We start from the raw sequence: 22,698 nt of genomic DNA, 5'->3' as shown, positions 1-22,698 counted from the left end.
AAGCTTTGCAACCTATCGAGCTTAAAAATTGGCTTGCTACGCGCCTGACTATCTGCGGGAACAAAATAAATACGATTCGTATTCGTTGCTTCTTTAATGAACTTGTACGCCCTATCTACAATAGGAGATTGCCTCAACACTTATTGTGAACACACTTATTGTGAACTGTCGCTTACCGTTATAGTTGACATTATATATGCCATTGTGGACTGTATACAGACATGTGCTTTTGAGGTGTGAGTTTGGCAGTATTCGTGATTCAAGGGTGAGTAAATGAGTGAGTGAGTGAGTTAGGTTTTACGCCGCATTCAGCAATATTTCAGCTATATGGCGGCGGTCTGTAAATAATCGAATCTAGACCATACAATCCAGTGATCAACACCATGAGCATCGATCTACGCAATTGGGATACGATGACATGTATCAACCAAGTCAGCGAGCGTGACCACCCGATCCCGTTAGTCGCCTCTTACGACATGGGTTACTGAATGTAACCCATTGTAATGTAATGTTATCCATTGTCACTGGCTTCTACATGTAACCCCTTGTCATCACATTGTTAGTGTACTACCCTATTAACTTCTTGTTCTTGTTAACCATTTTACTGTATATATATTTCAACCCTTTTCAGATACTTGCTTGACAACCATACAAGAATCTGTATCGAAACGTCACATCATCCAAATATAGATGTTGTTCATCCAGTTTTGAAGTTTTGTCCTTATATGGTTACTGAAGATCAGTTCTAACCCGGATCTTCACGGGTTGGTGAGTCAAGGAGAATATGAGTGGAGAATTAGATGACATTCGAGTTTTAGGTGTGCCTGTACACGCACGTGGTTGGTGTTCACTCATATGACAGATCCGTGGTCTATTCAATGCTGTTGAAAATGTGAGATACATAGCTTCTTGCGGCGTCTGTGTAGTTCGGTCGTACATTGCCAACACTTTCTTCCCCAAACTTTATTGAACAGTGAATCTTTGGCGCGCCTGTTCCTCGAAGATAATGTCTAACTTTGTAACTACGTTCCGTTTTTATTTCATTTGGGGTCCATTATTATTTTTGTGAAGATAGCTAATCTGCCAATTTTGTTGAATAGTTCCTCATCCTCTTACAAATAAATGAACACGTTAAGGCCCATCCTCCTTCTCAGTCTGCTCAGATCTTATTTGTCTGGTTTGAACTTTTGAAGTGAAGCTAAGCACAAAATAAATACCATTCGATGCTACAGTCATGAGGGAAACTCCATAAGGGGCAACACCTCCGGGTAGATATACTCTGACATATGGACAATACATGGTTGTATGCTTGACAGGAGTTGTGAGTGGGAAAGAGTGGAAGTGGTTTTACTGGGCTTTTAGCAATATTTCAGCAATATCACTGCAGGGGACACCAGAAATGTGCTTCACACACTAGACCCATATGGGGAATCGAACCGCATGACAAGCGGATCGCTTTAACGATTAGGTTACCTGCCCAATGTTGGACAGGAACTGCTGTGTGAATAACCAATGGGCAATGACTTATGGTCATTTGGGTAGTTACTGATGCCTGTATAACTCCTCAAACACAATCCTGGGTTTGATGCTGTATAAAACTACTATAAATACCACGAAGTGCAACAAAATGGTACCACCAGTTGCATATCTGATGATTACTTACAACAATCACAACAGATTCAAAGTTGTTTGTCTCTATGTTTATCTGATATTGCAACGGTTGAGGACAGGAAGTATATACACCATCAAATATACAAACAGTCAGTAGATACATAGATATACAGTATGTACACACACGATTTCCACACATCCATTCCAACTTACAGGGATATTTGAATAAGCGGAATGATTGTAAGAATACAGTGCAATTAGCCATACAGACACATCATGGAATGAAGGTACCAACACCAGCAGCTACACCAAGTGTTACCCTTGTCCTACCCACAGGAGACACACCATCATACAATGGCACGATGATGACAGTCAAAGTCTATATATTTAGTCTACAGGGACAGTGATGATGTGGTATTTATTTAAAACTTAATTATTATATGTCTGCTAAACATGTTTTCAAATACCCTTAATAACAAAACATATATACTAAAAATATTAAGGACCTCCAATTTTGTACTGCTATAGTTACTTGTTCATGCCATGACAGATTAACCATAGCAATATGAATATTTTGGGCGCTCCTTAACTTCTTTTGAGTAGAATAAATAACAAATGGCACATTATTTATCGCATACATGTCACAAACACATACCATGACTACTCAGTGTTTTAACAAGCACCAGCATCACAAACAATGATGCTCAATTTGTAAATTCATATATTTCCACGCTGACCAGTCTGACTTTGCTTGAAGAAAAAAGAAAATAAATGTGATCAAACAAATAAAAAAAATAATGTTTTTTTTCAATACTTCATGATAAATTGCTACCATCCGTCACTTCAGAAGCGATATTCTTCATGAAAACACTTACTCACTAAGCAGATGCCTGCACCACTAGCAAGAGTTCTGCCCATAACGCTTGAAATGTATTCTGTTTATTAGGATAATTTTGAGGGTCTAGGGTTTAGGTTTAGAGATTAGGTATAGGCATTTTATAAACACCATAGACCTATATCTTTAGGCATAGAACAATTAAAAAAGTATGGGGTTACTGGGGAAATATTTACTACCACTCAGGCAGAGTGCTTTAGGGCCTGTATCCTCCCGCTCACAATGTCACCTATCTCCGAATGATGACTGTCCCCAAAATTTTAAATTCAACACAAAAATGAAATCCATTTCATGATTATTCCCCATGACCCAACATCCTGGGTCCCATTTCACAAAGTGATCGTAGCGCTAAGGTGATTGTAACTTGCATACTTTAACATAGACTTACGACAGTCGTAGCGTTACGATCCTTTGTGACATGCCCCATGGTCAATGATACAACACACAAGTCAATGACCCTGTATCGTCTCTCTCGTGAAATGATGATACCATAACACTGTACCCACATTGTCTTCATTCAATAAATACTTCACACAACTAACAAAAAAAGCTGATCATTTGAACGTCTGTGGCTCAGTTGTTCTACCCACTACTTTGATGAAATGTGTCTGGTTGAGTTTCTGGTAACTGGCCTGGCCCAGATCCAAAAAGCTATCTTTATCATATGGCTGTCCTAAGTCTATGTTAAGGCAATCAGATCATATTCCTTACTTCACAATCCTTTTCTTAAAACATATGGTCGGTGGCTGAAATGAAGCTACAAATATATTTCAACACGTTTTTAAATTGGTAGATAGAGGCTCAAGTTGCTTGAGTTAGAAAAGATCCATGTTCAGTTGTAGCCATTAAAGCAAAACCTTCTGGAACCAGTAAGCAAAAGACTCATCTGTACACAATATGTTACCATGGTTACAGACCTGAAAAATGCGTCAATGCCCTTGACACTAACATTTTTTCATGAGAGAAACACATTAACATGCAACTGGAAGGCTCAATGATTGTCTTCCCAGTTATATTATTCCATATTTGGAATTTACTATTGGTGGAACTGTGGACTAAGTAATAAAAACCAATGCCTTAAGGTACAGAGGTCACAGCAGTCACATAGTAAAGATTGCTGTGAAGAACGTCTGGGTCCAATTTCACAAAACAAACTTGTGCAACAATGATTATAACTCAATACTCTAATATATATTTACGACAGTCTTAGCATTAAAATTGTTTCATGTAAAGGACCCTGGTCCAGTGCCAGTTGAGAGATTTAAAGGGACAACAATCCAGACCAGGGCCTCTTTCCACAGAGCGATCGTAGCGCTATGACAGTCTGTGTGGGAGTATGGGTGTTACGATCATCTTAGACGATCCCTTTGAGGAACGGGGCCCTGGTCTCCCATAGGAGCCTTAGTCCTGATCCACAAAATGTTCGTATCACTACAGTCTAAGTAAACTTTGGCTCAGTATTATTGTTACACTGCTATGCTGAGTCTAACAAACCCTAGTAGAAGGTCGCGTCAGCTAACCTTTTGGACTGACCAATCAGCACACAGCTTACCAAATCCGAAAGTTAACATTCGCACATACCGTTTGAACCTTTGCCTCAAAAACTTGAATGATCCCGAATGCTATTTTCCGCATTATCGCTTCTGAGTGATACACATGGAGGACGCAATGAGTAAACAGTCGCTGAAAATAGCGTTTTTGTCAATATTCAAGGATGTCATCTTGCGGAAATATAACCATGTCATTAGAAACCCCTAAGCGTATATACTGCAGGTCAAATATCTGTGTTTTATGCGGATTTACGTTTGTTGATAGATCAGTGTCGGGGACCAGGGAAGAGAAAATCCCAAAACCGTTCTGTAAGTCCCACGGAACCCTAAAATTGGTTAAATCCATTCGGACGTCTCGTGTTTGATTTGATTGTCATAGGTCGCTCAAAGGTTAGCTGACGCGACCTTCTACTAGGGTTTGTTAGACTCAGTACAGCAGTGTAACGAATATTGAACCTAAGTTTACTTTGACTGGTATCACTACTACACATTTTCTTAAAAATATGACAAACTATGGAGTTATGACAGGTCATAACGTTACGAACGCTTTGTGGATCGAGTCCCAGTACTCAGAGCCCAGAGGTCTTGTCTCATACCCGTCACAGCTCTCAGCTGTCCTGGACCTGCCACTTTGGGTAACAACATTAGTTTTATGTACAATCCTGTACAACTGAAGTGTACAACATAAGTTACATGAAGACTACAGAAAAACTGAATGTTAACTCTTTACAGCAATTAATATTATAACTAGAAACGTGATAATGACTGCCAGGATGATTATAATGTACATTTTCCTGTTCTTCTTTTGATATTTTTCTGCTTTCTGTAACTGCTGCAATCCTTTCTCAACAGCGACGGAGGAATGTTCAATGTTGTAGTCGATCCTGTCCAGAAGTGAACCCTGAAATAATCACATGACAGTGGTGAGTTCAGGCAGATACAGGTTGAAACAGTTCACCGATACATTCATATAAGGTACCGTTCATAATTTATGGCTAGGGGGGTGATGATGATATTTATGGAGAAGCATGTACAATGTGAATGACCCCCACTAAAATTGATGTACAAAGTAAGTGCCCCCCCCCTTGCATGACATGTACAAAATCAATGACCCTCCTCCCCCTTTCCATATTTCTAAAGCATAATTTTTATGTACAAAACTGCTGAACCCCCTAGAAACATATGTACAAAATTGATGACTCCCCTCCCACCTCCCCAGAACAAAATGGGCGACCCCCCCTTAAAACATCATCACCAACAACGACAAACACCCCCTAACCCCACCCCAAAAAAAACAACAACAACAAAAAAACCAAAACAAAACAAAACAAAAAAGACCATAAATTATGAATGGTCCCTAAGGGCGAACCCATACCCCGATACACAATACGTACACACATACCATTGGGAGAGAACAATAGGTAATGATAGGGCAACTTTATACACATGTGCTGATCATGTCGGAAGGCAGGGATCAATGCCAGCTTGATAAGAATTCCATTTCATCCAAAACATCTATGTAGAATCATTTTAGATTCCCTTTCCAAGAGAAGAGTGAATGAGTTCAATTTTATGCCACATTTAGCAATATTCCAGCAATATCATGGCGGGGGACACTAGAAATAGGCTTCATACACATTGTACCGAACCAGGGTTTTTGTCATGACGAGCAAATGCTTTAACCACTAGGCTACCCAGTGAGTGAGTGAGTGAGTGAGTGAGTGAGTGAGTGAGTTGAGGTGAGTGAGGTGAGTGAGTGAGTGAGTGAGTGAGTGAGGGAGTGAGGGAGGGAGGGAGCAGGTGAGTTTAGTTTTAAGCCGATTTTAGCAATATTCACAGCGGGGACGCCAGAAATGGTCTTCACACATTGTACCCACGTGGGAAACCAAACCCGGATCTTCAGAGTGACGTGCGAACACTTTAACTTTAACACCACCCCATTTATTGAGAAAACCCCATAGCACAAAGTGATCTTAGCACTAAGACCGTCTTAAGTCTACCTAAGTTTGGTAGTTACAATCATCTTTGTTCTAAAATCACTTCATACAAGTGGGTCAAGACAAGTGGGCAAACAGTCAATTGCATTTATTTCATTTATCACAAATACACAAGTAGCCCCACTTATATGACAACACATTTTTGCCATCACCACCATACTTTGACATAATGTGTGCCAAGCAAAGTTGCTGCTTAAGCATTGATTCCACATCCAGATTAAAGATGTCGACTGGCAATATTGTTTCTTAAACAAGAGTCATCAGAAGATGACATATCCCCCCGGCCCCCACATCTTTGAAAGAACAAATCATCTGACAGTTACTTAAAGTCCAGCTTGATTTAGACTAAGTGCAAATCATTTCCATGGAAAGTGAGAAAATAATAAATCACAAAAATCTGCAAATAGCAAAAGGCACCACTTCAAGATCTGCCTCACATATCTGCCAAGTTTTGCTGAAAGATATTCAGAAGTTTTCCAGTTGTGCTCCGGAAATGAAACCCACCCCTTCCTTTTGAGACTAAGTCCGAATCATTTCCATGGAAACCGAGAAAATAATAAATCACAAATATCTGCAAATAGCAAAAGGCACCACTTTGGGATCTGCCTAACATATCTGCCAAGTTTTGCTGAAAGATATTGAGAAGTTTTCGAGTTGTGCTCCGGAAACGAAGCCCACCCCTCACTTTTGGGACTAAGTCCGAATCGTTTCCATGGAAACCGGGAAATATAAAAATGCCAAAAATCTGCAAATAGCAAAAGGCACAACTTTAGGATCTGTTTGATATATCTACCAAGTTTTGTTAAAAAATATTGAACGGTTCTTGAGTTATGCTTCGGAAACGAAGCCCACCCCTCCCTTTTGGGACTAAGCCCGAATCGTTTCCATGGAAACCGGGAAATATAAAAATGCCAAAAATCTGCAAATAGCAAAAGGCACCACTTAGGGTTCTGTTTGATATATCTACCAAGTCTTGTTGAAAAATATTGAACGGTTTTTGAGTTATGCTCCGGGAAACGAAGCCCACCCTTCTTTAAGACTAAGTCCAAAACGTTTCCATGGAAACCGAGAAAAATAAAAATGACAATAATCTGTAAATAGCAAAAGGCACCACCTTAGGTTATGTTTGACATATCTACCAATTGGTCTTTGAGTTATGCTCCGGAAACAAACTGATTACGGACGGACGAACGGACGGACGAGGCGACGACTACATGCCGGTGGGATAAAAATAATTCAGCTGATGGGCTTTCTGTATCATGAAAGGTGTATCAAGCCTTAGGTATCATCTTTTCATATTACATGAACTTTGGATCTGACTATTGTATTTTAAGACTAATAACTGATATGATTGGTTGGTTGGTTGGTTGTTTAACGCGCTGCGCTCAGCAATATTCCAGCTATTTGCCGGCGGCCTGTAAAAAGAATCGAGTCTGGAGCAGACAATCAAGTGATCAACAACATGGGCATCGCTCTACACAACTGGGATATGATGACATGTATCAACCAAGTCTGCGAGCCTGACCACCCGATCTCGTTAATCACCTTTTACAACAAGCCTGGGTTGCTGAAGATCAATTCTAACCCGGATGTTCACAGGTGTAACTAATATGAACATAATTAAACAGTAACAGTTATCTATTTGCATGTTCCACATACAGTAACTGTGTATGGTAGATTTCATCCCTGTGAAAATCTCAGTGCAGAGTTGTGTCCCTTACATGTGGTAGGATCCTATGGCAGAACACTGTAGATGTTGGACAGTCAGCTTTATTTGATAAGGAATATGTGGGTGCAATTCCTCTCGGAGCTGACAGTGATTGTAACTAACTCATAGATCAATATCTCTTTATCAAAAGATACCAAACCTCACCATACCTGATCTACTATCATGGATGATAAATCTTTAAAGATTTCATTGAGATCCATGATTGATCGGACAATCTGGGACACCTCCTTCTCCCTTGTCTGGACGATGTTTGTGTTGTCTTCCACCAGCAGAATCTGGTCAGCAGTGAAGCCCTGAAACATCACCAGCATTACAGGTATTAGGGGACCTCGTATTTATGCAGCTTTTCCATCAGTCTGTGTAAGAATCTAGACCATGTTTGCACATCATGTCTCTTTCCAGTTTCAAAGAAGTGTCAAATCACTATTTGTACATAAAAAGTAACATACATTTATTGCATAGTATATCATGTTGGTATTAATGTGCATTTGAAAAATATATAACAGTAATCTTGACTGAGAAAGGGAAAGTGTTAAATAGCATCCATGTAAGTATGAACATTTCACCTGGATACTGTCAATCCGGAAATTACTGATAATCAAGTTAGTCAAGTTAGGTTGAAGCACATGTCACAAACAATGGAATTTATCACCGCTCTTGGGCAAGATCAAGCTGTACCTCTAGGACATATCATTTTAAAGAAATTGCATCACAATGCTTTGGAGACCATTGGTTCCTATGACATCAGAATCAAATGACATAGGGACTCCCTCTGGTGCTGAAGCCAGTTGGCTGTATTTCTGGTGACAAATGTTTACAAATTTGTTTACAAACTAACAAGTAGGAAGAATAGTTTTGACTGATATATAGCATCTCCTTAGTGTCTTTTCACATCAAATATATTAACATTTAATTAAAAAGTAAAAATCATATATCTTTACTGACTTGTGTTGCTGTATTTGATACCAAAGACACTCTGTGAGATTTCCTTCAATCACAGAATAAAGCACCTTATTACAGTTTTTCATGTAGATGTACTGAGTGCTTCCTACCAGGTCCAGCTTGTATACACTAAGGCGTCAAGCTGTTATAAGACTGAATATTGCTTTCAAGGCATTATAACCACATCTGTTAGTAGTGGGCAAGCCACTGCTTATCCACATAATGAAAATATCCAGTACAGCAAATGCAGACCTGTAACAATTTCTTAGTGTTACATTGGCGACCTTAAATAATCAAAGCAATGACTGATAGTATGAAAGGCAATGCAGGGCAGACACCAAGTTACCACACACTTTTCAGTTTTGTAATCCCTTATGGGAAGAATAGGGGGGTATGTTTCCTTTTCTTGGTTTCCTTTTTAGATGTCAACACTGAACCTACCCAACTGTTTATGTCGATGCTTTACCAAACACTGAACCTACCCAACTGTTTATGTCGATGCTTTACCAAACACTGAACCTACCCAACTGTTTATGTCGATGCTTTACCAAACACTGAACCTACCCAACTGTTTATGTCGATGCTTTACCAAACACTGAACCTACCCAAGTGTTTATGTCGATGTTTTTACCAAACACTGAACCTACCCAACTGTTTATGTCGATGCTTTACCCAACACTGAACCTACCCAACTGTTTATGTCGATGCTTTACCCAACACTGAACCTACCCAACTGTTTATGTCGATGCTTTACCAAACACTGAACCTACCCAACTGTTTATGTCGATGCTTTACCAAACACTGAACCTACCCAACTGTTTATGTCGATGCTTTACCCAACACTGAACCTACCCAACTGTTTATGTCGATGCTTTAACCAACACTGAACCTACCCAACTGTTTATGTCGATGCTTTAACCAACACTGAACCTACCCAACTGTTTATGTGATGCTTTACCCAACACTGAACCTACCCAACTGAACGATGTTTTACCCAACACTGAACCTACCCAACTGTTTATGTCGATGCTTTACCCAACACTGAACCTACCCAATTGTTTATGTCGATGCTTTACCAAACACTGAACCTACCCAACTGTTTATGTCGATGCTTTACCCAACACTGAACCTACCCAATTGTTTATGTCGATGCTTTACCCAACACTGAACCTACACAACTGTTTATGTCGATACCCGGTCATACATGTTATTGTTATACCCAACATTGAACGTACCCGGTCATACATGTTATTGTTATACCCAACATTGAACGTACCCGGTCATACATGTTATCGTTATACCCAACATTGAACGTACCCGTCATACATGTTATCGTTATACCCAACATTGAACATACCTGGTCATACATGTTATTGTTATACCCAACATTAAACCTATCGAGTCATACATGTTATTGTTATACCCAACATTGAACGTATCCGGTCATACATGTTATTGTTATACCCAACATTGAACGTAGCCGGTCATACATGTCATCATCAGCAATATTAACTTCCTCCATCATGGACTCCGGACCAATACTGGTACCAAAATACTGTCTTGACCGCTCCTCTCGTGTCTTCAACTCTGCACAAAAACATCCCAGTAGCACATAATGTATAATGGGCATCAACTTAATTATATGTTATTATCAAGTAAAAACAAAATAACTGCTGTCAACTCCCCTAAACTCTGCAGTCCTAAATGTCCTTAACACTGAGTGTCTTCAATGCCCCTAACACTTCATCCTTCTTTGTCCCTAACGCTCCATCTTTCTTTGTTCCTAACACTCCATCTTTCTTTGTTCCTAACACTACACCCTTCTTTGTCCCTAACACTACACCCTTCTTTGTCCCTAACACTACATCCTTCTTTGTCCCTAACACTACACCCTTCTTTGTCCCTAACACTACATCCTTCTTTGTTCCTAACACTTCATCCTTCTTTGTCCCTAACACTCCATCCTTCTTTGTCCCTAACACTACATCCTCTTTGTCCCTAACACTACATCCTTCTTTGTCCCTAACACTACACCCTTCTTTGTCCCTAACACTACATCCTTCTTTGTCCCTAACACTACATCCTTCTTTGTTCCTAACACTACACATCCTTCTTTTGTCCCTAACACTACACCATCCTTCTTTTGCCCCTAACACTACATCCTTCTTTTTGTCCCTAACACTACATCCTTCTTTTAACACTACATCCCTAACACTACACCCTTCTTCTTTGTCCCTAACACTACATCCTTCTTTGTCCCTAACACTACATCCTTCTTTGTCCCTAACACTCCATCCTCTTTGTCCCTAACACTCCATCCTTCTTTCTCCCTAAAACTCCAAGACCTCTTTGTCCTTCTTTGGGTCCTAACACTACAGCCTCCTTTCTTGTCCCTAACACTACATCCTTCTTTGTCCCTAACACTTCATCCTTCTTTGTCCCTAACACTCCATCCTTCTTTGTCCCTAACACTCCATCCTCTTTGTCCCTAAAACTCCATCCTTCTTTGTCCCTAACACTACATCCTTCTTTGTCCCTAACACTACATCCTTCTTTGTCCCTAACACTATATCCTTCTTTGTCCCTAACACTACATCCTTCTTTGTCCCTAACACTCCATCCTTCTTTGTCCCTAACACTACATCCTTCTTTGTCCCTAAAACTCCATCCTTCTTTGTCCCTAACACTCCATCCTTCTTTGTCCCTAACACTCCATCCTTCTTTGTCCCCTACATCCTTCTTTGTCCCTAACACTACACCCTTCTTTGTCCCTAACACTCCCTAACCCTTCTTTGTCCCTAACACTCCATCCTTCTTTGTCCCTAACACTCCATCCTTCTTTGTCCCTAACACTCCATCCTTCTTTGTCCCTAACACTACATCCTTCTTTGCCCTTAACACTCCATCCTTCTTTGTCCCTAACACTACATCCTTCTTTGCCCTTAACACTACATCTTTCTTTGTCCCTAACACTACATCCTTCTTTGTCCCTAACACTACATCATTCTTTGTCCCTAACACTCCATCCTTCTTTGTCCCTAACACTACATCATTCTTTGTCCTTAACACTACATCATTCTTTGTCCCTAACACTGCTGCCCTCCATGTCTCTAACATTGCATCCTAATACCGGCAGCCATAATATGACATTTGGGAGAAAGTTTTGAGGCGTAATATCTATTCATAAGATGTATTACAAGCTAATAAAACTCACTTCTGAGATAATTTGATTGACTCTTCCGGAAATTTGTGGACATTTCTTGGATAGCTCGTGCTAAGGATGACAAAATGTTGGCTGACAAACGCTTCTCTTGGTTGGTCCCATGCAAGCTTCTGGAGCCTATGGAATGGACTAGTCTCTGGCACCTGGTAAACATCTGAAATGAATACAAGAACCATATACAGTGATCACATCAGATAACCAGAATGAAAACACCATGTAATGACACAGATGTATGTATATTGAATTACAGGCATTAACTTTAGTGTCTCACTGCACACACTGAACATATCTAAATACTATCACACATACGATGATGTTTGTACCGGTTTATGTTAATTAAAAATACTCTATATCGAAAACAATGTGCTGTATCGCGAAGTATAGTATAACCAGAAATTATTGAGAATTTTAGGAATATGTTTATTTGGATTTCTAGTATAAACAACCTTGACCAGCTATCAAGTGCTTGGTTTCATTCAAGAGAGACAACTCCGTTAATCCTTTTTCATTAGTTTGTGAAGAGTTATCCCCCTTTGTTTACTTGCTAGCAGATTATAACAAGGACATCAGATCAGCTAAAGTGATTTCAAAAATTACAATCTTAAATTCTCAATAATTTCTGGTTGTACTGTACATGTGTTAAATATGGGGTAAAAAAATGAAAACCTTGATTTTGACATATTGAAGCAAAACTGCCATTTTAAGATGCCATGTCTGGCCTTAATTGCACGGATCACTGTGTTCAGCAGTAACATTGAGGTAAGCATGAACAGATTATCATGATTGATTGTTGTGCACAAAGACCCATGTCCAGTGTGGACTGAAAGTATCAGCAATGGTCCAAGCCACTGAAGCATGACCACCTGATCTCTATTTAAATTTGTTCATGAATATCCACATCACTTACAATAAGAAGACAGTGTTGTCTTCATGTCTGTCATTAATGCTGTTATTGTATCATCAACTACCAATGTTTGTTGTATGTGTTTCACTGTTTCACTTGTTACACCCTCTCAGGATACTCCAGCTAAACGATGGCTGCCTCTAGCAAAGTCTGTTCCACACAATCAAGTGATCAATAATTAAGATAACAGAAATAACAAGTGTAGAAGTGAGCACAGCTCACATACCCCCGCTTCCTACTTTGGGACATGGAAATGACTGATATTGATATATATAATGTGACAAGGATCAGCAGCTCACAAGACTTTCTCCTTGACTCTACTAAACTTTATATACATGTTAGATAATAGTTTTGCCATGTACTGATTACAGTAATAATTTATGGAAACATTATTTTTTTGTGTTTTCCGTGGAAACCTGACATACAATTGAACTTGACTGTCTCATGTTGCACACAATGAAGTGGATGTAGATGAAGATTGTTTTTTTTTAGCACATGGCATATCTGTGGGTCATGATTAACTTGTGTGTGAAGTTTGGTGAACCTAGCATGTATAGTTTCGATGATATGCTGTGGCCAGGTAACCATCAAAGGCATTTTGCACCAAGACATGTTTCCATGGAAACAACAACAAAACAAATTCTGAATAAACTTTAAAATAGCAAAAGGCACATCAATGGGTAATGATTAACATGTGTGTGAAGTTTGGTGAACCTAGCATGTAAACTTTAAGAGATATGCTCCAGACAAAACAATCAAACACATTTGGCACTAAGTCGTGTTTCCATGGAAACAGCAGAAAACCAAAATTCTGAAAAAACTTTAAAATAGCAAAAGGCACATCAATGGGTAATGATTAACATGTGTGTGAAGTTTGGTGAACCTAGCATGTAAACTTTAAGAGATATGCTCCTGACAAAACAATCAAACACATTTGGCACTAAGTCGTGTTTCCATGGAAACAGCAAGAAAACCAAAATTCTGAAAATACTTTAAAATAGCAAAAGGCACATCAATGGGTAATGATTAACATGTGTGTGAAGTTTGGTGAACCTACCATGTAAACTTTAAGAGATATGCTCCTGACAAAAAAATTCTGAAAAAACTTTAAAATAGCAAAAGGCACATCAATGGGTAATGATTAACATGTGTGTGAAGTTTGGTGAACCTAGCATGTAAACTTTAAGAGATATGCTCCTGACAAAACAATCAAACACATTTGGCACTAAGTTAGGTGTTTCCATGGAAACAGCAGAAACCAAAATTCTGAAAAACTTTTAAAAAGCAAAAGGCACATCAATGGGTAATGATTAACATGTGTGTGAAGTTTGGTGAACCTAGCATGTAAACTTTAAGAGATATGCTCCTGACAAAACAATCAAACACATTTGGCACTAAGTCGTGTTTCCATGGAAACAGCAGAAAACCAAAATTCTGAAAATACTTTAAAATAGCAAAAGGCACATCAATGGGTAATGATTAACATGTGTGTGAAGTTTGGTGAACCTAGCATGTAAACTTTAAGAGATATGCTCCGGACAAACTTTCGGGACGGAAGGACGGACGGACAGAATGAACACTATATACCCCGTTACTTCGTAGCGGGGGTATAAATATGTGTACAAAGACAAGAACCAAGGCACTAAGCCTGAAAATCAGATTCATTTCATGACCAGCAACAGCTATGAATACATAATGTCATTTAGACGTGTGTGCGTGTGTGTGTGGGGGTACCTGACCCTTACTCTCCACAGAGTTGGTCTGATACCTGACCCTTACTCTCCACAAGGTTGGTTACTGCTACTTCAACCCTACTCTCTGCTACTTCAACCCTACTCTCCACAGAATTGGTTACTGCTACTTCAACCCTTCTCTCTGTTACTTCAACCCTACTCTCCGCAGGGTTGGTTACTGCTACTTCAACCCCACTCTCTGCTACTTCAACCCTACTCTCCACAATGATGGTTACTGCTACTTCAACCCTACTCTCTGCTACTTCAACCTTACTCTCCACAATGAAGGTTACTGCTACTTCAACCCAACTCTCCACAATGATGGTTACTGCTACTTCAACCCCACTCTCTGCTACTTCAACCTTACTCTCCACAGAGTTGGTTACTGCTACTTCAACCCTACTCTCCACAATGATGGTTACTGCTACTTCAACCCAACTCTCCACAGAGTTGGTTACTGCTACTTCAACCCTACTCTCCACAGAGTTGGTTACTGCTTCTTCAACCCTACTCTCTGCTACTTCAACCCTACTCTCCTCAATGAAGGTTACTGCTACTTCAACCCAACTCTCCACAATGATGGTTACTGCTACTTCAACCCCACTCTCTGCTACTTTAACCCTACTCTCCACAGAGTTGGTTACTGCTACTTCAACCCTACTCTCCACAATGATGGTTACTGCTACTTCAACCCAACTTTCCACAGAGTTGGCTACTGCTACTTCAACCCTACTCTCCACAGGGTTGGTTACTGCTACTTCAACCCCACTCTCTGCTACTTCAACCCTACTCTCCACAATTATGGTTACTGCTACTTCAACCCTACTCTCTGCTACTTCAACCCTACTCTCCACAGTGTTGGTTACTGCTACTTCAACCCTACTCTCCACAATGTTGGTTACTGCTACTTCAACCCAACTCTCCACAGAGTTGGCTACTGCTACTTCAACCCTACTCTCCACAGATTTGGTGACTGCTACTTCAACCCAACTCTCCACAGAGTTGGTTACTGCTACTTCAACCCTACTCTCCACAGAGTTGGCTACTTACTCACTGCCTAGCCCTCTCCACAAAGTTGGTTACTCAACTTCAACCTACTCTCCACAGAGTTGGTTACTGCTACTTCAACCCTACTCTACACAGAGTTGGTTACTGCTACTTCAACGTCAACCCTACTCTCCACAGAGTTGGTTACTGCTACTTCAACCCTACTCTCCACAGAGTTGGTTACTGCTACGTCAACCCTACTCTCCACAGAGTTGGTTACTGCTACTTCAACCCTACTCTCCACAGGGTTGGTTACTGCTACGTCAACCCTACTCTCCACAGGGTTGGGTACTGGTACCTGAGTTATTTCTTGGGTTTGGATCTCAATGGCGTGTTCCTCATCTACACTGTCATCTAATGTTGGTCGATTCAGATGTTTGTCATGGAGAGCAGACAACTCCTTCACTGAAACCAGGACACATACATACATTTTACAAAAAGAAGGTACATAATCTTCATAACCGGCTGATCAAATGCTAGTAAGCTTATAACTGCAATGGCTGTACACACTCAAAATGTGCATCTATATGACTTACTCCTTTCATAACAAATGAGCACATGAAAGGGTTTGATGAAAAACCTGTATGAGTTACAAGCCATTTACCTCTTTGTTTGATTCGGGATATTTCAAACTGGACCTCTTCTACTCCATCAACCCTACATCAGAGAAACAAACAATGTATAATGTCTTTCAGTGGCATTTAGAAGTTGTACAATGTATTGTCAAACTTTCAACACAAATATGGATGACAGCATGGTTAGCATTAAACAAGATACTTTACATTTTAACCAGAATTGATTCATGAGAGAAAGAAGATCAACCACCAAGTAATCACTGGTATATAATTACTTTCATTTAACATGTTTATGACTCTCTCAACATGCTCAAATATCAAAACCTTTCAAAATACACATAATATTATGGTAATGCACATATATCATGAAATGTTATTTGTAAAATAAAAGACCAACCTTTTTAAGAAACACTTAAACAAACATGAAGAAAACTCTGTACATTTGTCAAAAATAGCTAACAACACTACATGAATTTGGTGAAAGTCACCTGAGTTTCCAAGCAAAGATACTGTCTGGCAAGTTGAAATGATTTGTCTGCTGAGGATATCCCGACTAACAAGCACTGTCAAAATATTTATCTAAAACAGTGTTGTAATACACACCATTCTGGAGGTAGTCTGGACGACCTCGTGGAAGCAATCCCAAGTTCAGGGTCAACAGTAGCTGACCCCATGAGAGCCATGCGGTCATCTGCAGTCTGAAAACAAGCAACGAGACATGAGAAACTTGCAATATGTGCAAAGTGCACAGAGTGTGAAATAGCTGTGTGCCTGCTAGCCGGCACCTTGAAAACTTTCTGTCAGGCTCGAGACACTGTCAGGTTAGACAACCTGAAATGTGTGAAATGAAGCTACAGTTATTATTATTTTTAATTTTTTATTATTATAGGATATTTACACAGCGCACATATCCATGCAACTACTGCATGCTCAAGGCGCTGGTATTTTTTCCATCGATCATTGGATGTCAATCTCATCGGCACATCGTATATTATCAAACTCAACTCCCTTGGGAGTATACAACTCTTGCAGTCACTAGGCGCACAAAGTTATTGTGGCTTTCTCATCCTAACGAGGTCCCCATTCACAGTTGGGCAGCACAAGTGACACAGACTTTGTAAACACTGTGAAGGGTCTGCCCTTGACAGCTCAATGAAACTCTAGTACTTTAACATGGTTTAAACATATTTTTATTCCATCAAAGCAGCAGCCTGGATAGCCGAAATCTCCCAATTGACAGACACCCATTTGACAGACACCCAATTGGCAGACACTGAACTAGAAGGTTAATTAGGGTGACACCTACGGGTATAATGGAACAGTCCACTGTCTAGTGAGCAGAGCAGGGTGAGCCTGAAACAGGTTCGTTACTGAGAAGTTTGATTGTGGGCAAATAGAACTTTGTTGTGATTAAATGATAAATGGTTTCTCTTCTCAAAATTGATTTTACTATCAATTACTGTCGAATATACATACAGGTTTGTCACTGAGAGGTTTGATTGTGTTTATTGATAGAAAAGACCCCTCCCAATAATAGCATATGTACAACAGAAGTTAACTGAGAAACGTTTTGTTTGAGATATATAGATATGTACATATTTGAAAACATTCTGATTTGCAGTAAATGAGACACCTGCATTGCCATGTAAGATACGATTAATACCAATCAGTGTTCTAATTTTAACAATACTTTCTAAAGATTGTAACAGTTTGTGTTTTGAGTAGTATACAATGGACATTCAAGGAAGTAATAAAAAACATTCTCACATCCAGGGTCACATTCACATGATGCGTCATACAACAGTGTCGCAATTTCTAATAGCTAAGTTAATGTTTTCAATATGATGATGCCGACTCCCGTTAGAAAAGAAGGTTAAACCGAAATGTTTATTAAAATAAACAGTGTTTATATTGCAGCAATAAAAATTCAAATTACTGTCTTTTCGTCCATCTTTTAAAATAAATAAATAAGCTTCAGATAGTTCCTGTGTTTTTATTTGGACTATTCCATAATAATGTGTAGGTAACAGGTAGTAGATAATCTGTTCACTGAACCGTAAATGTTGTTGTTTTAAGGTGTCTGCCAACTGGCTGTCTGCGTAATGGGAGGACACCGGCGAACAAGCCTAGTAGTGGCTTATATAATACTGCGCCAGTACATTGTTCCAATAGCTGGATACATTAATAGGAATAATCTGACAACAAAAGACTAATACTGAGACAAAATAACAGATATATCTTTGAATAAGAATATGTGCGTTATGGGGTTGGTTATGCCTAGCAACGAAATGAGCTGCCGCAGGAAATAAAGTTATATTAAACTTGTCTTACATATAATATATATGTAGAGGTGATAATCACTGGAAGAGGTTACTTTTAGAAATGAACTGGTGTTATGAGTTGAGAATGTCACTATTTGTTGAGTTATTCAATGCGCCATTACCATATAAAGTAGTTTTCCTTGAATATAAAAATACACAGTTGTTCTTAAATTTTGATGGTTCCGATATCTAAAAAGGTAGTGAATAACGTATAATGACCACATGAACACATAGATGTTTACGATATATGTCAATTACATCTGCCTGCGTTTAGATCACTACAGCCGAGCTTGAGGCGACAATGGACGATTTGACAAAATCTAGTTCCAACATTCAAATCAAAGTAATTGTGAGTTTCTGTTGTGTTTATCATGGTTTTAAATTGATTCAGGGAAATAGCGTTAACAGCTCCATCGGGCAATAAATTCCAAGACATAATCGTGCTTGGTAAAAATGATTGAGAATATCTTTGCATTCTACAGTTAATAGTTTGAATGGAAGTTGGAGGGATTATGTCTAATTTTCAAGACAAACAACATGAAATATAAGTTTTCAAAGTTTACATCTGAGTATATCTCCAAATATCAAAACAAACAATAAATGTTCACAAGATCCCCGATTCACTTGGCTTCCAATCATTATAGGTTGGCCCTGGGAGTCTCCCTTATAGGTTTATTTCAAAGAGTAGACAAACTGGGAGTAATCAGCTATACAGGTACAGTACATTATTAAGTGTAGGGGTGATCCATTATATGTTTATGTTCATGAGTAGACAAACTGGGAATAGTCATAATGGGAAGATACCACCCACAACTGGGTGTTTGCACGTATTCATGTGGCCACTATCTGGTCATATACCAACGGATTCATGGGTTCTTTTAAGTGCACAGGGTTGTGTACTGTACACTAGGGGTTGTGACAACACGGAAAGAATCTGCACACAAAGTTCTCTCCAAAGTTTTTTACACCTGGTCACATGTGGGCTTGATCCCGACACCTCAACCTCGCTGGATCACTAGCCTGGCGCCTTAGCCAGCTCGCCCACCACGGCCCAGTTGTTGACATTAACCATGTAAACGACTTGTTTACATGGTTTGTGGTTTAGTCTGACACTCTGACTGCAAATCTCAACAAGACTCTCAATATCAGAATCACTTGTTTCCTAATTAAATAAACCATTTGAGACATGATTTGCAGGTTATACCTCTTTGATTGATATTGCAGTGTTAACCATGTTAACATAATGAAGTTGATGAAACCAGTTTTGATGCTGGCTTGTAACTTTCAAGATCAGCTCGCTGTTACTGGCCCTCCCCTAGCCAGAAACACTTTGAAATCAGTGTGTGGAAGAAAATGTTTACTAGTATTCTTGAGACAAATGGCAGTTGGACAGAAGTGTATGATGCACAGTTATGACCAGAATTCTTGCAGGTTAGCCTAAACATTCCAAGTTTAAAACCTCTCTTGGAGCATAACATATTTTTTAGGCTTTTACAGAAATTTTATGCTATTTCACTTTTCCTTTTCGCCAAAGATTCTTGAATGATGACTCATTCATCATCATATATCCCAACACAAGCTGAATTCGACGTTCTGGTGATTTCAATGATTGCATTGCTCTCGCTATATCGGGTGAGTACGTGTGCAATCTGTGTGCACAAACAGTTTCACTGGCAGGGCGGGTGCCCAGTCGCTGTCATAAGCAGTTTTATTGACAATGGAAATCGGGAAGTAAAGTTATATAAAAAGCAAACAAACATCAATCGAGATCGTTAATACCACTTACGATGCAAAATCAATTGCCTTTATAACAAAAAATAGCAAGTGAAAATTCAGTAAGATCAGTCGTCTGCTGGTGACAGGCAATATATAAATAGGAAGCCACGTGATCACAACACTCCCTCGCAGTGCGGAGCAAAACGTGTGGCTCATCGTCGAAAACCCATACAAAATACCCGGATGTTACGAGCGGCAACAGTTTCGCCGATACGATGTCATCAACGCTATTTTTGTAGGAAACACTTGATATTTTTGTGTGAAATAGATGAATATCCTTTATCAGTCGAGGTTAGTAAAATTAAAACTTTAAATGATATTACAGATAAAAATTACGTTTTTGTCTTACATCGTCGAAAACCCCTGACACCGGGATATAAACTGACATTTGTCCATTTTCTTAACACATCTATGAAATATACAATGCCATTAACACATCTAGTGTACAATTTTCAGGAATTTTAAAGCGGATCGTACCACGACCTTACTAAAGATTTGTAAGAAAACAAAGTGTATCGTTGAAGCCGTAGCTAAAATACATACTAATTTCTCTTTGACTGTTAGTGCTGTGTCAATATGTGCTTTCGGTATCCGGTCTACGTTTACATATTTTGGGATGAATTAAATGTGCATGATATCTGACAGTACATGAGGAGAAAGCATGCCTATATTGAAGAACTGCCATTTTGTTTTTCTTGTTTCCTTGTGAAATATACACAGATGCATCTATGAAGCTGGACAGTCTGCTTACATCGTATGATAATTAGGTTAAGTCAGAGACGCGACTCACTTGTTCAGAAAAGATGTGGCGACTTTGCAAGGCATTATTTCTCATTAGGATAAACACTTCAGTGAGACTTCTTGTCGCCATTATGGCAGAAGACCCGGGAATCCGGTGGTCTTCACTAATCAAAACAACCAGATGACTCAAAACGATAAACGTGTTGTCGGTTCCATTATGTCATTTCTTAATGCCAGAAGGGACCTGAAGATACCGTTCCTTTTCCGGTTTGGTCGCTTACACCGTTAGCTGAGTTCCCAACAGCGAAATATTGTAGCACGCACTGCTATGGAGTTTAGAGTTTGCGCTTGTTATGTGGGTCAGGGCCTAGATTTTCGAAGCTCTCTTAGCGCTAAGATAGTTGTAAGTGCCATACATAGAGAATACTACACGAGGTCTCATTACATACGAATTATACGAAACGAGTGTCCTTCCTATGGTATCTGACCGAGCGAAAGCGAGGTCAGATAACATAGGAAGGTCACGAGTAATGAGACAGAGTGTGATATTTTATTTATTACCCACGTCTTACATGCATTTAAATTGACAAAATAGCCTTATTTTTGTTATGTTTTTGGTTTCAAACCGAAACCGGTTTCATAAAGAGGTTGCGGAAGAGTTTTGTACTGTAGTACAATATTTGCATGACGTCACACTAATGACGTCACTGCCATGGTAACCGACGTCACGATGCATGTCAGTTGTCATCGCCTCGTACAGCCTCCTACAGTAAACTACTCCGTTGCACCTCGTTTCTTGGTTTCCAGTTGCTTCATTCGGCTAACATCACTGGTGGAAACATTGCGTTTATGTTTTTCGACGGATATAATGTCTCAGTTCGACTCACAATTAAACAGCGACACGGCAACGTTCGCAATGTTTACATTCCCACAATGCATTTAAGTTGTAGAATGAATGAATTCACGTGTTTGTTATGAATGAAAAAATAGTTACGTCAGAATGTGACCTAATTGATAGGTCATCGGTTATCCAATCAAATCGTTAGAATTTCAGGTCAAGTCGTTACGACACAGGTCTACGCGATACGACACTCGTGTGACGTACGGGATTAACGGGGATAAGGGAGCATAACTCCGTTATGCTTAATACTAGGTCAATGTAACTCAGTTCACATGGAGAGAATTTGTTGTGGACACGGACGCTATATTTTCGTTATTTTTTGTTCACGGTGAACCAAACTATTCCAATTCAAAGTTCCCCAATGTGAGCGGATACGCTTTGGTAGTTTCACAGTTTATAAGAAAAGATGACAACGTACTACATGTGAAAGCACGTAATAGCGATTTGAATGGCCCTATCCGATATATAAGTTAGTTCTTAGATTCCCATATTCTCCTGTTTGTGTAGATGTATTTTGACTAATTGTGCATCGTTATTACCAGAATACTAGCCATATCTTCGAATGTAATGAAATTGCTGAAAATAATACAACATTTTAGTTGACGTCATTGCTTGTTTTATGCATTTTGCGACGTCGGAAAAGGACGACATTGGTATGCTGATTAGTATATATCTCACCTAATTTCCATTTACTGTGTGAAAGGACTCGGCTTCTTTGTCAGAATTAACACTCTTTAGACATAACATAAAATG

The 22,698-nt window shown here is 39.4% G+C and overlaps 1 protein-coding gene across 1 annotated transcript; it reads right to left on the bottom strand.

Annotated features, from left to right (window-relative positions):
- Window positions 1-4,309: 4,309 nt before the first annotated feature.
- Window positions 4,310-21,319, bottom strand: LOC124254258 (syntaxin-16-like). Its single transcript, XM_046688171.1, has 8 exons — window positions 21,094-21,319; window positions 16,810-16,904; window positions 16,236-16,288; window positions 15,930-16,036; window positions 11,939-12,101; window positions 10,205-10,311; window positions 7,932-8,075; window positions 4,310-4,957 (listed from the first exon to the last, which is right to left on the bottom strand). Exons 1-8 carry the CDS (start codon window positions 21,172-21,174, stop codon window positions 4,775-4,777), a joined length of 933 nt encoding a protein of 310 aa, XP_046544127.1. The 5' UTR covers window positions 21,175-21,319; the 3' UTR covers window positions 4,310-4,774.
- Between the last annotated feature and the right edge of the window lie 1,379 nt (window positions 21,320-22,698).

This window comes from Haliotis rubra, unplaced genomic scaffold (assembly GCF_003918875.1).
Source record: "Haliotis rubra isolate DU_JTF1 unplaced genomic scaffold, ASM391887v1 Scf57, whole genome shotgun sequence".
Lineage (NCBI taxonomy): Eukaryota > Metazoa > Mollusca > Gastropoda > Lepetellida > Haliotidae > Haliotis > Haliotis rubra.
Note: the sequence above shows the minus strand (reverse complement) of the source record. Positions and strands in the feature narration are given on the sequence as shown.

Bases quoted from the DNA above. Each gene is read 5' to 3' on its own strand.
- LOC124254258 (XM_046688171.1), bottom strand. From the start codon at position 21,174: ATGGCGACAAGAAGTCTCACTGAAGTGTTTATCCTAATGAGAAATAAT. The intron at 10,312-11,938 runs GTGAGTTTTATT...GTTTTTGTGCAG, and splicing joins TCAATCAAATTATCTCAGAA to AGTTGAAGACACGAGAGGAG. The intron at 4,958-7,931 runs GTATGGTGAGGT...TGATTATTTCAG, and splicing joins CATCCATGATAGTAGATCAG to GGTTCACTTCTGGACAGGAT.